This window comes from Danio rerio, chromosome 21, assembly GCF_052040795.2.
Source record: "Danio rerio strain M-AB ecotype USA chromosome 21, GRCz13ab, whole genome shotgun sequence".
NCBI classification, from domain to species: domain Eukaryota; kingdom Metazoa; phylum Chordata; class Actinopteri; order Cypriniformes; family Danionidae; genus Danio; species Danio rerio.
Genome location: NC_141041.1, coordinates 43,686,534 through 43,702,597, shown reverse-complemented (window position 1 = coordinate 43,702,597; position 16,064 = coordinate 43,686,534). Strand labels below are relative to the sequence as shown.

Here is a 16,064-nt window from a genome sequence, read left to right as displayed (position 1 = left end):
CACTTTTTATTAAAGGTGTCTAACAAATATGGACAAGAGAAGTAATCAAAACAGCAAAGTAACAATATACGATAATAAGAGAATTGTCAGTTCTGCTAATGCAGCACACAAATTTAATATTTATCATGAGCTTTGAAAAAGAATGATCAAAAATCTGTTTGACATGTAAATCTTATACATAACATGATTTACTGCTTAATAAAAAAAGGTAAATGCTGTATAAACAAAAAAAACAAAGCAATACTGAAAATTTCCCACCGAGCAAATGAATGATATCTGCATGCTCATCATGCTGTTCTGACTGGCTCAGCTAAAAAATGGTGTGTGACTTCCTCAACAATACCACAGAGCACAGAGACTTGATCATAGAAGACAATCAGAATGATGGTACAAAGTATTGTGCTTTTACTTATAAAATAAAATGATGTGGAGTTGCCTTTTTTAGCAAGCTGTTTTCCATATAGACAGACACACAAACACACAGATTAACATTCATTTAATTAAAAGACAACAGCTTGGATAAAAAAAAAAATGAGGTGTGAAACAGTGAGCCAAATTCAGCAGTTAGAAATGACTTCTGGTGCTTCGCCTTTTGCTGTGGCTTTTCTCTTTTTCCTGAAAATAAATGCATAAAGAAAAAACGTGAATTCACAAACTGAACTAGGACCACCTTTATAATAAAATTAGGTAAATTTTCTAACAAATACACTATAATTACACTTTTACACATTGCTGAAAAATCTGTGTTTTTTTAATTAAATGTATTAAATAGTTGTAGTAAATAATCCAAATGTTTTTTTCTATGTTTTCTATTCTGTCAAGGACCTAAATACAGCTCATACAGAACTGGTGTGAGACAATTTTGAACAAAATAAAGTTCAATTGGAGTTTAATTTTGGAGATTACCATTAAAAGCTTGCCATTGTGAACTTTCTGGAAAAGTATGTTATTTTAAATTACTGTTAAATAACCTTGATTAAAAAAAGGATTCACTGAGTCCTTGAGGAAAAACAACCTCTTTCCGTCATCTGCACTGAGATTTAGAACAAACTTTTTTTCCTTGCCAAGCTTCCTGTCAAAGAGCATGCGTGAAGTCGTGCGAATAGTGGCCCGTGTGGGTGATTTTGTCATAAGCTGGTTTTTCAATTTGCTGTGAGGAGAAAAATTAGAGATCATACATGGCGAAATATTATGCTAAACAAGCAAAATTGTATTCAACAAACAGCCTCATTGAAAGTACTGTGCTTAAGGTATGCTGTAATTAAGAAAGGCAATAAACAGAATACTCAAAATTCTATTAAAGTCAAACATTTTTCGTTTTATTCTGTAAATTACTACTGATGTTTCAAACGAAAAATATAATAAATTTATGGGTAAATATAAAAGAAAATGTATAGTAAACACTAAAAGTCTCTCTTTCTCTCTTTTGAATTTCTAGTCAGCAGGTCCTGAAATGTTAAGGCTCTCAATGACAATTTTATGGGACTCCATGTTTTGTTAAAAGAGTTAAGTGATCCTTTAAAACAATGTCTCAGTTTCTCAAGACAGATGCAATGCAAAACCTCTTTAATCCAGTGTTCTGATGATTGAGGAGTGTCAGGAGGGTCAGGAGTGATGATTGTAATAAGGGGCTTGAGAAAGAATTTTAAAAATATTAGACCGATAGTTTGTTAATTTTGAAAACGGAAAACAGGGGAAAAGTTTTTCTTTTTTGAAGGAAACGGAAAAGATAGTTATTTGGGAGATCAAATTTAGTTGATAGGAGTGAAAAGGAGGAGAACACATTGTTATTGTTACAATAACCAGCGATCATTCTCTGGAGATCGCTGGTTTCCACTATACTTGAACAACACTTCCGCATATCCCAGGATTACATTTTCATACATGCACTTCTTCCTACACGCACGCCTGTTCATTCATCTATCCTGATTACAATCACCAGCTGAACCTTGTCACAGACTGATATCACACCATACTTAAGCCACACAATCACGCTTCCAGTTTGCCGAGTCTTGTTTACTGTTAAGTGACATTACAACGCGTTTCTCCCTGTCTTGTTTCTCCGTGTCTGAACCTAGCTTTGTATCCTAGTTATCCTGTTTAGCTGCCAGCCTTTCGACCTTTTGCCTGTACCTTGATTACGACTCTGGATTTGCCTGCACATACCTGTTCATACCTGTTTTGACCATTGCTTGCCTGACAAAGAATAAACCTGCATATTGGATCTTACCTTCTGTTGTGAGTGTCACTCCCCGGCGTTACAGTTATCATACAAATCGTTTAAAGTGGCTAGGTTATTGGAAATTGGCATATGAGCTGAGGCACTATGAAGACCAAAATGTTTTCTAAACTGCTGCCAAATTTGCATAGTGTTCATAACTACTGGGTTGCTTGATGTTTTGTGTATTTCAAGAGAAAGTTGGGGGTAGACACTAGAACATAGACAATGTGAAGAGGCAGATAAATCTACTTGTTCCCAAGGCAGGTCTGGAACACCAGTTTTGTGACCAATCCAATAAAGTATTTTGATAATATTACAAGCCCAAAAGAAATATTGAAAATTTGGGAGAGCAAGACCCCCTTCAGATTTGGGACGCTGAAGAACTGACTTTCAGATGCGAGCTGGTTTGTTACACTAAATAAACCAGGCTAAAGTTGCTCTAGGTTAGTAAAAAAATAATAATTTATGGAGACTGGGACATGTTGAAAAAAGTATAAAAACTTGGGAAGAATGATCATTTTTTAAAGATTTACCCGGCCTATTATTGAAAGGGGGAGGGAACCCCAGCTATATCTGATTTGCATTTATCTAGAAGTGGTATGAACTTTTTTAAGAAATATATCTTTAAAAGAACCCGAAATAGATATACCAAGATAATTAAACCCTTCTAAAACTGAAAAGGAAATAAAGAGTAAGGGAGGGCTTTAGCCAGCCGATTAATAAAAAATAATTAATTCTTTCAAAAATTGTATCCTGAAAGGGCACCAAACTGGTCCAGAATTGAAAGTATGGGTAGGACAGAGACTAAAGCGTCTAAAATATAACAGCAGAGACATTTAACAGAAAAGTTATCCTTGCGCTGACACACGTCCATGACTGCACACGTTACATACTCAAGTGCGTGCAGTGTATGTTACCTTATGGAGTCACTCTCTTGATATTGCAAATTGAGGACACATAAAATCCTGTTGTGTGTGGTTCTTCATTATATTCACAAGTCCTGCCGTTAATCCGTGGGTCAGGTTATCAAAAAGGAGGCTAGGCTAGGCTAGACATGATCTTTAACAGTATGGTCGTGAATGGATAGGTTATCAATAGTTGGTTGGGCAAACCTTGTCTACTTTCTCTAAAATATTAAGATGTTTTAGGCAATTTTATCTTGACATACTGCCACATATACACATACTCTCATTTTAAAAATCATGCTACCATAATCTCACAATGTTTTCTCATCCTTCCGACTGAATTTGTTCTTTCGAGGAATTCTGGGAATACTTTCAGTGCTGCGAATAGGCTATTGAACTGAAACTGACAGACGCAATGGATGTTTTTTTTTTTTTTTTGTGATTAACAATGAAAACAGTTTAATACAGGCTTCTATGAAATGATTGATATTTCACCTACATTATATTTATACTATTATTTTGTTTAACGAACCAGTGTTTGGGGCTGAAGTGTTTATAGCGGACTAGTTTTGAAGCACTTTACCTCTGTTATTCATGTACTTGTTTTTTTTTTGTTTTTTTTTTTCGTAGATAATGTACTAACAAAACATACATTAAAATGAATATACAAATTATTTAAAAAGAACTTTGTTTCAAAAAGATAATATATGATGTGTGTATGTTTGTTTCCGCCTGATATCTGTGCAGGTGGACAGCTTCGTGGAAAATAAGGATTTAATTAATGTGCCACTGCAAATTGTTGTATCACAAAGCTCTGTCATATAGGCATATTTGCTATATTAGTAATATAAGTCATTATTTTAAAGATTATGTCTTGAGAATCTGATTTTTCCACAGTGCTGATGATCTTTCATTTTCATCTCTCTCGCAGTGAGTTCAGGCGAGAGTGTGTTTAATAAGTAAAGCTGGCCCAATTTATTTTGCGTGCATCAAACTGGCAGTAAATTATACATTTGAAATACATTAAATACAAAGGCAGGTTATGTTATGGGCGTTGAGGGATAACAATGGTATTACAGATTTCAAAGAAAATATAGACTAAATATAGGAAGGAAACAAAAGTTTGACAACAACAGATCCTATCAATATCATAGTGAATGCTCTTATATAATGTAGTTGACAGGAAGCACCGTGTTCATTGAGGTTGTGTGGTCTGTCATGTCACTTGATCTTTACAAAAGCTGTAAACAGAGGCACAAGCAGTGACCGCAGTGATGTTCAGCTCTGACGAGGTGCTGTTATTTAGCCAGTAGTCTACTACATAAGTTTAATTTTTTTGCAGATAACGTTCAATTACTCAAAATGTCTTTAACTGTTTATATTTATAGTTTATATATTAAATGAGTGCTAGCTTGTTTTGCTGTGATCATTTTACAAGAATCATGCTGCATATTCAGTTTATTCTTCAGTAGCCAATAGAGTCTCACAAAACTTGCATATTTAAGTTTATTTAACTTGCTGGTTTTGTAGACTATACTTAAATTGTTCAGTTCACCAAACTTAGTACTTAGTATTTATTTATTTTTTTTTGTTATCCATGGAATAATGGAAATAAAAATGCTGTTCCAATTGAACTACAGGGCACTAGAGGTGCTGGTCAGACACCTAGAATGTATAAAAGGTGAGTGGGTGAATGAAGAAGAGATTCAGTTGTGGTAGACTGCGTCCGAAACCACCTACTACTCAGTAGTTACTGCATTTGATTTTAAACGTACTACTCGGCCGTTAGAAAAGTACGTTCTATACAGTATGAATGTGAAAAGTATGAATGGAATTCGGACGTACTACATCCGCCATTTTGTCATGGTCACGTGACCTACCTGCGTCAGTTGCGTCGCCTCACTTCTATTCATGAATTCTCTCACGGGGCATTATGGGATAGCGCAGCGTGCATGGGATGCGCACTTCAGAGGCTGCGTCCGAAACCGCATACTTCCATACTATATAGTACGCCAAAATCAGTATGCGAGCCGAGTAGTATGTCCGAATTCATAGATTTCGAAAATCAGTATGCGAAAAGTACCCGGATGACATACTACTTCAGGCGAGATTCCGGAGTGCGCATCCCATGCATGCTGCGCTATCCCATGATGCCCCGCGAGCGAATTTATGAATGGAAGTAAAGCGACGCAACTGACGCAGGTAGGTAACGTGACCATGACAAAATGGCGGATGTAGTACGTCTGAATTCCATTCATACTTTTCACATTCATACTGTATAGAACGTACTTTTCTAACGACCGAGTAGTACGGTTAAATTCAAATGCAGTTCCAACTGAGTAGTAGGCAGTTTCGGACGCAGCCAGAATCTCGCCGGAAGTAGTAAGTCATTCGGGTATTTGTCGCCTACTGATTTTCGAATTCTATGAATTCGGACATACTACTTGGCTCGCATACTGATTTTAGCATACCATGTAGTATGGAAGTATGCGGTTTCGGACGCAGCGACACAGTTGTGTCAAACTGTTTGTACTGAGAAGTCCTATGGGAAACCTTGCGTTATAAGCTCAGACTAAGAACTTCCTTATTGTCCAGATAGCTGAATGTTTGGAAAATGTATTGTTATGCTGTCTGAATCAGATTTGACATTTTAGATAGCGTCATTATGAAGTTTAATTATCTGCAATTCCTTAAATCAATGCAAAAGTAGATCAACGCACTCAATGTTTTTTTTTTTTTACTCCGAATCAGTGACCAGTTTTTTTTTATGTATATATATATATATATATATATATATATATATATATATATATATATATATATATATATATATATATGGAAAATATGCTGAAGTGAAGAATAATGTACCCAAAATAAAGTTAAGAAACCCCTAATATCTTTGAAACTTCTTTCAAAACAAAACAAAACAAGCTTAGCTGTTGGATGATGGTCTTTCCCTTAAGTTAAGCATAAAAAAAATGAAAAATAAAAATAAAACTGATCACTGATTTGGATTTTTAAAAAAACATTGAGTGCGTTGAAATATCTCTATAACTCTTGGGTTGATTTAAGGACTTGCAGATAATTGAGTGATAAAATATCATAATGATGGTGTCCAAAACATCAAATCGTATTCAGACAGCATACCAATACATTTCCAAACATTCAGTTATCTAGACAATAAGGAAGTCCTTAGGCTGAGTTTAAAATGCAAGGTAACCCAACAAGATCTTCACAATACAAACAGTTTGAAGTAGCTCCAAGAAACCATGTGTTCCCATTACCACAACTGAGTCTCTTCTTCATTCACCCATTAATAATATGCTTTAAAAATGTTAACAAAAAATGAGTAGCTCTTTATTCACATTATGATGTATAATTAGACCTGAAGCCATTTGTTTTCTGATTTAAAAAAAACAACGTTAGGGTTTGCAGTGTAGGAATTGATAACCAGATTGATGCCCTTGAATTCGATGCCTCAAGCCAGAAGAGCAGTGCAGGTGTTTCCTGAGTGGAAACTGCTTACCACATTATCCCTCTAAAGAGAGAGAAAGACCAGTTAAACATCTATAAATATGATCCACTGAGGTGAACTACGTACAGTATGCATTAATTTCCATTTCCGCTTTCAATGGTACCAAAATTGTAAACCATACCACTTTTTTGACACCTTTTGCCAGGTGTGTCATGCAACAAGTCAGGACAATGACAATACAGGAAGCTGCATTTTTAAATCATAACCACGGAGCATGAACCATGCTCAAACTATAGTCATCTTCTTGAGACAAACAACCACATGACAATAAGCAAAAACAGAAAGTACTGTATGTCTACAAACATGTAACCAATTGTTCTGTTTATTTGTGCATGATTGCTGCTTATCTAAATATGAAAGAAAGAATTTGAGTGGGCAAAAGGCGTGATATGGATGTGAACAGCCCATAAGGCTTTATTCTTTAAGTGAGAAAGATGTCAAAAGCACTTGTGATACACCACCCAGGAAATGTTTCCTTCGTGACTACATGACATTAAACATCAGCAGACTGCTGTGCTGTTAAGAAAACATTCCAGGTGTCTAAACATTGTGTGTCTAAGTCATTGTTGTGTTCACACTATGGAATGTTACACAAATTATCCACAAGAGAGGGTCACACACTACACCATTTGACAACAGCTGCGTCCCAAATGTCACACTATGCACATATGCACTATACTTATGCACTTACACACTCAACAGTATATGTATGCTGTGTCGTCCCAAATGGAACACCGTTTTTTTTAATAGGCGGAAATTCAAATTGTATACCAGATGACGTTTGAGGGTTGCCAAATTAGTGAAGTAAATGACCAAACTACCAAATAATTTCTGCCCCGAGTATAACTGCATTTACTATCGGGAGGAGCTATAATCACTCTTGTAGGAGAATACAGCTTTTACAATCTAAAATAAATAAAATCCATCATGAGCGCCTGAAAGCTCCACCCCTCCCATTACATGAGCAAAGCAGCGGCCGTTGAGTGCATGAAGTGTCCTCCAACAATCCACACTTCATTTTACCAGTTAAATAAGTGCACCATACAGGTAATTAAAGTGCACTTATTATTTTTATAATTTCAATGTGAACGCACTACTTACACTATTTACACTACAAAATGGCGTAGAATAGAGAAGTGGTTACCAAACTTGCTCCTGGAGGGTGTCCTGCAGATTTTAGCTCCAACCCTAATCAAACACACCTGAACAAGCTAATCAAGGGCTTCGGTATACTTGAAACACCTAGGCAGGTGTGTTGAGGCAAGTTGGAGCTAAACCCTGCAGGGACACCGGCCCTCCAGGACAGAGATTGGTGACCCCTGGAATAGAGCATAAGTATGGGATTTAGGACGCACCTATGTTCCAACAACTATGGCAGCATTCCAGTCAAATCTGTTATGCCCTTCCCTCACTAACTTCTCTTTGCCTTGTTCCCTCATTGATTACAACATAAGCGTCCACTACTTGTGGAGCATCTGAATAGGTTGAAATGGAATCCACTAAACCCTTGAGCACTTGGGAACTACACTCTTGTGACGTAACAATCACATTGCATTTAGGGACATATAGATGCTGGAGGGGACATATGAAGCCGACTCGCTCCCATTGGTCAAAATTGAGGGTATGTTCATGTAAGCCTCCCTCGTTCACTTAATGAAGTGGAATGCACTTTAACATGTCAGTGGGAATTCCTCTAAGGGAACAATTGAAGGGAGGTTTGCGAGAGTGAGCCTGATCTGGGTGACGCACACTGTACTGAAGTAAATCAAACCACTCAATGGAAATGAGGCAAAAAGTGTTTTGTAATTTAAGATACACTGCCTAGCCAAAAATAAGTGTTTGGATTACAGTAAAACAGTTTCATCTCAGCACTTCTATCGGTCAAAACAGTTTACTATATAACAATTTTGTTTGTATATATATATATATATATATTAGGGATGCTCAAAATAATCGATTAACCGTTAACCGAAAGGGTGCGTTGGTGACCGATTAATGCTATCAGTTAAACGATTAAAATTATTATTTTAAATATTTTTAGTTTGGCTGCATAAGGGGCCGATTGAATGCGCCTTTGCGTTAAGAGGGGCATCTTTTGCTCGCGGCTCATCCCAGAGCAGCAGTTTGTGTTGTCAAGACAACTACAGAGAACTTTTAAAGAGCTTGGTTTCCGCTACATTCATTCTTCCATGGCGTGGACCAAAATGCATCCATCCACGGCTACATTACCCATTCAAAACATTTAGTTATTGTTGTTGTTTTTAATAGCGGATTATAATCGCATCAAAACGTATTAAAAGGTAAGTGAATTATAACAGCGGAAACTTCTCTGTAACCATATAGTGCTGTGCGCTGTCTGTTTAACCCTTTGGGGTTAAGTGCTGACTGACTGACTGACAGGTGCGCGATGCGTGAGCCCAGCAAACACGCAGAAGCTTTCAGTTAAGATGAACACAGTTTCTATAGTTATACTTTATTTATAGATAAAGTATGACTCTGTATATAATCACTCTATCTTGCTGGAATTTATAGCCGTTTCGCTTTACTTCAGGACGCATTAACACCGCTCTGAAGGTCTAATCGCTGTTTTAAGTTATCCAGAGCTGTATGAATGTAAAATCCTGAATATCACAATAGTATTAAATATTACAATTTAGACAGCCACACTTTTGCACAATCGATACCCAGCTGAATCAGTCGTTTCATAAGAGGACCGCGCTTCTTCTCTTCTGTTTTCCTTGTCAACATAAAGGCAGTGAGATGCGCCTTATTTTCGGCCCCTTGTTCAACTGCAAGACATATTTAACTAGCGGGACGATAGCGTATAACCCGTGCCTACAGACACATTTGCCAAAGAAGCAAAATGAAAGAAGAATATGCTGTTTAACAGGCGTGTTGATGCCAAAAAAAAGCGCTGATGTTGACCTGGATCTGCGTCATAAACGCAACAAATAGGCTTTACCTTTTATTTTACAGCTTATAAAGCATGTATGCACATTAATGCAATATCATATTTAAACAACAAAACTGTTTACAAAAAGTCAACATATGCGCGCGTGTTGTTGTCTTTTCATCACGCAGCGCGCGCACTTGAACCGCGAGTGAGTGGAAACCATATCTGGACATAATCTTTAAAATAATGATTTCTATTAAAAATGTAAAAGGTTTTGTGATTATAATAATAACAGCGGGGCATTAAATAAATGCATATTTCCTGTGGAGCGAGCGATTTGAGGAAGTCTGCCATTTTTATTTGACGAAAGACAAAAATATGTTTGAAAAAAAACAGCCTATGCCGGTTATTAAAAAGAATCAGTCAGTGTTTTTGATTTGTAAAATAAATTAATTAATGAAGTGAAAATCATTTAGGGCAGTCCTATTTATTTTATTCATTTTATTTAGTTTATTCTGTTCTTCTGTGCTAAACACTGCAGGTGCGTGAAAATGCTTTGTTGTATTGTTCTATTATTAATATGCTAGCATATAAAAAATAAATCAGTATTTTTAAAATGCAATATTTAATGTGTCAGACACAAAATAGACACGTCAATTTGTTTAATATAAAATTAATATTAATCTGACCAGTTAACCGTTAATAACCGAATAATGAGCGGCGGTTGTCGGTTAGCAAAATTAACCGAAATGAGCATCCCTAATATATATATATATATATATATATATATATATATATATATATATATATATATATATATATATATATATATATATATATATATAGAAAGTATTGCATTTACTTTTTCATGTTTATAGTTTGTATAAAAAAGAATGCCTCAGCTTAGTTTGCAGTGATCAAAAATGAATGAATGAATGAATGAATAAATGAATAAAAGATTATATAGAAACCGTACAATTTATGACGTAATTAAATACTACACAAGTAACTTATTTAACGCTTATATACAGTAGCATCTTACGTTTATCACATCTGCTACCACAAGGTGGAGTCATGACTTCATTTTGATTTTAATGTTTTCTTATAGTCCATTTGTTATTAGTTGTTTTCAAGCATACTTGCATGAAAGGGTAGGTAAAATTATTATGTTTTATTACAAATAATATTGTTTTTATTTAGATTGGATATGGTTAGGTTAGGTAGATATGGACATGGCAGGATCGATTCATGCTTTTATGTTTATGCCAATATTTTCTCACTATCTCAATGTTGTCATATAAAATCAAGATTTTTCTTTCGTAAAAAACAACTATTTCTTCATATAAATGTTAAATGGTCACTATGAAATTATCAATGGCAATAAGGGACCGTTTTGTAATGCTGCATTGTTAAGCATTGCTGCTTCTTTCCTATTAAAAAAGAACAACAATATTGTATCTATACTATATAATGCTGCTTTTGGCTGGCAGGTTGTACAAAAAAAAAGGAGATGCCAACCAAGGCTCATTATGCGAGCATGTGTATTCATGTATTCAACAGTTTTCAGTATATTTCTTTGATGCAGGCATCATTAGCAAAATTCCTAGATTATTATTATGTTGGAATTAAAGTATAGTTCCTAAACATATCGACTTAGATAGCTTTTCATTTATTGTTGGTCTTAGCACACAATAACTACAGAAGTGTCAAGCTTTAAATAGGAAAAATATTACAACTCTTTGGTCATTTTAAAATAAAATTTTAAACCTAGATGCTAATGGTCTAATCCAATTCAATGATTTATGCTAAGCTAAGCTAGATTCCACTGCCAGATCCAGAGATTTAGTGAATGGATTAAAAAATGGTAAAACAGACTGTTTAACACAAGAGGAGTTGTAAAATGAGCCTTTCAAAAATGCGGATTGTTAGCAACAATGTGCTTCTTTTATTGCTCATGGCTCCCCCTTGAGGTTAATAAATGCAATTGTCTGTGTGTTGTGACTGTTGCAGTATATGCTTCTGCATGAACAAACGTGCAAGTTTGCTGACCAAGCTCATGTAACCAGAGAAAGCAGAAGCCTCATTTGGAATTTAATGTCTTTGCTGGCTCTGCCATTGCATTGGTTTTGAGACTTCCATATTACATAGATTGTGTTATCTTATAGCTGTTGACTAATTTTACTTATTAACATAATATGTGCCATTTGCCTTAAAGCAGATCTCACAGTTTTGCTCACAGACATTTCTTTAAATGACTGTAATTCCAGTGTTAGGGCATGGGCAGGGCTGAATGTAACGATCTGAACACCCAATGACGCAAGTGTGGTTTGAGGTACTGGTGACGCTGCACTGGTATTTTACCTAGCTAAGGTTTTTTGCTTTGTGTTTTAATTTAATGCTTAATGAATTCACGGAGTAGTTACTTTACATCTGCATGAATTAGACATAGTCCAGGTATTTTTTATTTTCTATAAAAACAATAATTTAACAATTATTTATTCTAATACTCAACTTAATTGCACATTGACATGGTTTTCGTAAAATTATTATGTAACATTATTAAATATTGACATATTCACTACATCTAAATACCATCAGCTGGTGCATCCTCATCTTGCATCTTCCATCTCCATCCCGAGATAAGAGAGGTTCTTCTGCACAGAGTAAAGCTTGCTCTTTTCCTGGTTGACCCAAAGCTTCTTTTTTTTTTACTTCTGGTCACATGTAATGTCTTTAGAATTAAATAAAATCAAACCACTTTTATTGTCACATTAGCAGCAGCAGCAACTGTACTATGAGTGAAAAGCTTAGGTGCATACCCATACTCAAAAAACAAAACAGTATACAATTAGCAATGTTGACAGTACATAGAAGACAATAAATAGGTGTACTCATACTCCTACTCATGTTGGTGGGAAATTATTGTAGGCAATATTGTTTTAAGTATAGATTGGATAAAGTGCAGTGCATGCTACATCTTAATGGTATGTAGTGAGGGGTATAGAAAGAGTTTGTATGAGGTGTGTTAAGCGTTCGGGGGCTAATGGCACTATCTTTACTTCTGTTTCAATCCTGTTTCAACAAAAAAGGAGGTTGTGGGATTTATTATAGAGTAGTGCTGTCGCCTCACAGCAAGAAGGTCGCTGGTTTGAGCCTCGGCTGAATCAGTTGGCATTTCTTTGTGGAGTTTGCATGTTCTCCCCATGTACGAGGGGATTTCCTCCTGGTACATTGTTTTCAAGAATACTTGCATGAAAGGGTAGGTAAAATGATTGTTTTATTACAAATAATATTGTTTTTATTTAGATTGGATATGGTTAGGTTAGGTAGAAATGTACATGGCAGGATCGATTCATCCTTTTATGATGTTTATGCCAATATTTTCCCACTATCTGAATGTTGTCATATAAAATAAAGATTTTTTTCTTTCGCAAAAAAAAAACATTTCTTCATATAAATGTGAAATAGTCGCTATGAAATCATCAATTGCAATAAAGGACCGTTTTGTAATGCTGCATTGTTAAGCATTGCTGCTTGGCTACTTTCCTATTAAAAAGGGCAACAATATTGTATCTATACTATATAATGCTGCTTTTGGCTGGCAGGTTGTACAAAAACAAAGGAGATGCCAACCAAGGCTCATTATAAAAATGTACCACAAATACAATTCTGGACAGTACCAAATACGTCCCAGCAGGTAAGTTTTTTTTTTTGTTTTTTTTTTGCAGTTTTTGTTTTCGCAAATTTACCAGAGGCCACTGTGTATACTTTTTCAGATCTCGAATTTCTCTCACGAGTGCCATTTGTACCTGCACTTCTCACGCAAATCCTTCAGAGGCCGCTGTCGACTAACTGATTGACCGACTGACCGATGGACTGGCCCACCTTCCTCCTTCCCACCCTTAACCCAACTGACAGTGTTTTTTAAAAGCAATCCAGGAAAAGAAAAGCCTTCACGGTAGCCTGATTTGTACCACGTTTTCAGATTTTACCACTCTCTTACAATACAATTTGGTAATTAGGCATCCCATTTAATAAGGAGAAATGGCAACACATGCACATAGTATATATGCACATAGTCTTATTTGTTTTATTATTTTTTTTATTTTGTTGTGTTATTGTTATTTGTCTTAATTTTTTGTTTATTTATTTTTTTATTAAAATTGTTACCCCCTTGAAGCTATTTCTTTTTTCGAAAGTCTACAGAACAAACCATCGTTATACAATAACTTGCCTAATTACCATAACCTGCCTAGTTAACCTAATTAACCAAGTTAAGCCTTAAATGTCACTTTAAGCTGTATAGAAGTGTCTTGAAAAATATCTAGTAAAATATTACTTACTGTCATCATGACAAAGATAAAATAAATCAGTTATTAGAAATGAACTAATAAAACTTATGTTTAGAAATGTGTTGAAAAAATCTACTCTCCGTTAAACAGAAATTGGGGAAAAAATAAACAAGGAGTCAAAAATTCTGGGGGCTAATCATTCTGACTTCAACTGTATATATATATGTGTATGTGTGTGTGTGTGCGAGTGTGCGTGTGTGTGTAATATGTGTGTCTGGTGCAAACGTGTGTAATGTGTGTAATGTGTGCAAAAAAACTGAAACAAGTGTTTATTAAAGTGTCAGAGAGATAAAAGAATGTGTTTTCTACAGGTGGATTGTTAAGCTCCTTGATAAACTTGATAATTTTTAATGGTTTGAGTGTTATTTATGTAATGCACTTTTCAAAATATTGTTTATTCATTTTAATGTTTTTGAAAGATTAATATCAGCAATTTATTGTCAAATTCTATTTTGTTTTTTAAGACCTTTGATGAAAAAAATCCTGGGTTGTGTTTAGTAAGTTCGGGGGGCTGGAGAATACAATTACTCTATCTGGATCCTGGTCCATTTGTGGGTATGCGGGCAAACTGTTGCTTAATACTCACTGATCTGAAAGAGGAGAAAATAAAGTCAAATAAATAACTCAGAGTATGTCTCAATAATAAAGGCGTACAAAATTTAAGAATAGCATTACTTTTTTTACCTGCATACTGCAGCAACACACTCTTTAGTTGGTGTTAAAAGACTGGTGTCTGGGTGGCCTTCTTAAAATAATAATTGTTATTAAATTTTTACTTATAAAACATTTTTTCCCAACTCTTTAAATTTGACAGGTTATGTATATTTACTAACATTTTATTATTCAAACCTCAGCCAGTGTTGGACTTGCCACATCAACACTATTTACCACAGCAGTGATCTTGCCAAACTGCATTTTTCTGGGTTCATTTATTTCCACTTTTGCCAGACACGCATCGCTCGGTACCTTTTCACTTTCAGAAGCCTCACACAACTGAAAGAGTCTTTGTTGTTTCTCCGACTTCATTCAAGATAGAGAAGGAGAGAAAGCTGCCGGCTACTGAGAGGCTGTTTCTCCTTGTTCTCCCGGAGCGAGCTACAACACAAGCAGCAGTGGCCAAGCTGGGTTTATTCTCCCTTTCCTGGGCATTTCTCTGGTCCGGTTCTCCAAGAGCAGTTATTATATTAGAGCAAGTTTCACTGAAGAGCAACATTGTTGAGCATCACATATTTTTTAAGATGTCATTCTGACCATGCATTTCTGGATGTGGTGGTTCCCTGCCCCCTGCGACGGCATGTCTGTTGTGCAGCTAAGATCGTGGCTCGTTCTTGCAAAGGGCAAACCACCTCTGTTGTCCCCCACAAGTCGGTTGGCACTCGAGCAGATCTGAGGGTTACAGTAAGGGGATCTCCCACTCCTCAGTGCGCTCCATCTAAGCTTCGAGTGAAAGAAGAACTCCATCCGCCTGGATAGTCATCCTCTCACTCAATGACACTGAGGACCAGATGCCCATTGCTGCATCGAAGAGTGGGCTATTGTTGTCTGAGGAAGATGCACAGTGAGCTCACACAGAACTGGAGGGGACCTGTCTGCATGCGCTTCCGCCCTCCCCACCCTTAATGGTGGAGCAGCCAGGCGGTACGAGGCGATCCCCCAGGTTCAGCACACAGTTGTGGTCAATCTTTGACCGCGTGGCACCTCTTCCTGGAGCGGTCAGTCTCACCTTCCGTCCAGAGCATGTAGGTTGTCTGCGTCCCTTGGGGCCAGAGCCTACACTGCTGCGGGCCGAACCAGCGCTACCAAGTGCAGGCATTGGCCCAGCTACACAAGGGTGGTTCTGACCCAGGCTTGATGCATGAGCTCCGCACCACAGCCAACTATACTATGAAAACCACCAAGGCTGTGCGTGCCCTGGGAAGGATGATGGCCACATTTTTGGTCTAGAACGTCACCACTGGCTAAACCTTTCAAATATGCATGACGTTGAAAAGTTTGCTTTCTTAATGCACCCATATCCCAGGGCAGGCCAGACTGTTTGTCGACACGTTGGTGAATTCACCCAGGAGTTCCCTGTGGTAAAAGAGCAGTCTAATGCAATGGGTGTGAGGTCAAGCTATACCTTCTAGCTCACAGGATCAGTGCACTTCGCCACAGGCTC

General features: G+C 36.5%; 1 protein-coding gene and 2 long non-coding RNA genes across 3 annotated transcripts in view; 1 reads left to right on the top strand and 2 right to left on the bottom strand.

Moving 5' to 3' along the window:
- Positions 1-16,064, top strand: part of LOC147838945 (uncharacterized) — a 1,276,407-nt gene that overhangs the window by 468,463 nt on the left and 791,880 nt on the right. The gene's annotated exons all lie outside the window — the stretch shown is intronic.
- Positions 487-16,064, bottom strand: part of ddx52 (DEAD (Asp-Glu-Ala-Asp) box polypeptide 52) — a 47,094-nt gene continuing 31,516 nt past the window's right edge. Inside the window, exon 15 of the mRNA XM_087299488.1 lies at positions 487-615. Coding sequence (XP_087155614.1) covers positions 558-615 — 58 coding nt within the window. The 3' untranslated portion in view covers positions 487-557. The remainder of the gene's footprint in view (positions 616-16,064) is intronic.
- On the bottom strand, positions 3,727-6,117 carry LOC147832016 (uncharacterized). The gene is made up of 3 exons (XR_015520648.1): positions 5,598-6,117; positions 5,120-5,495; positions 3,727-4,862 (listed from the first exon to the last, which is right to left on the bottom strand). It is a non-coding gene; the product is annotated as an uncharacterized LOC147832016 (long non-coding RNA).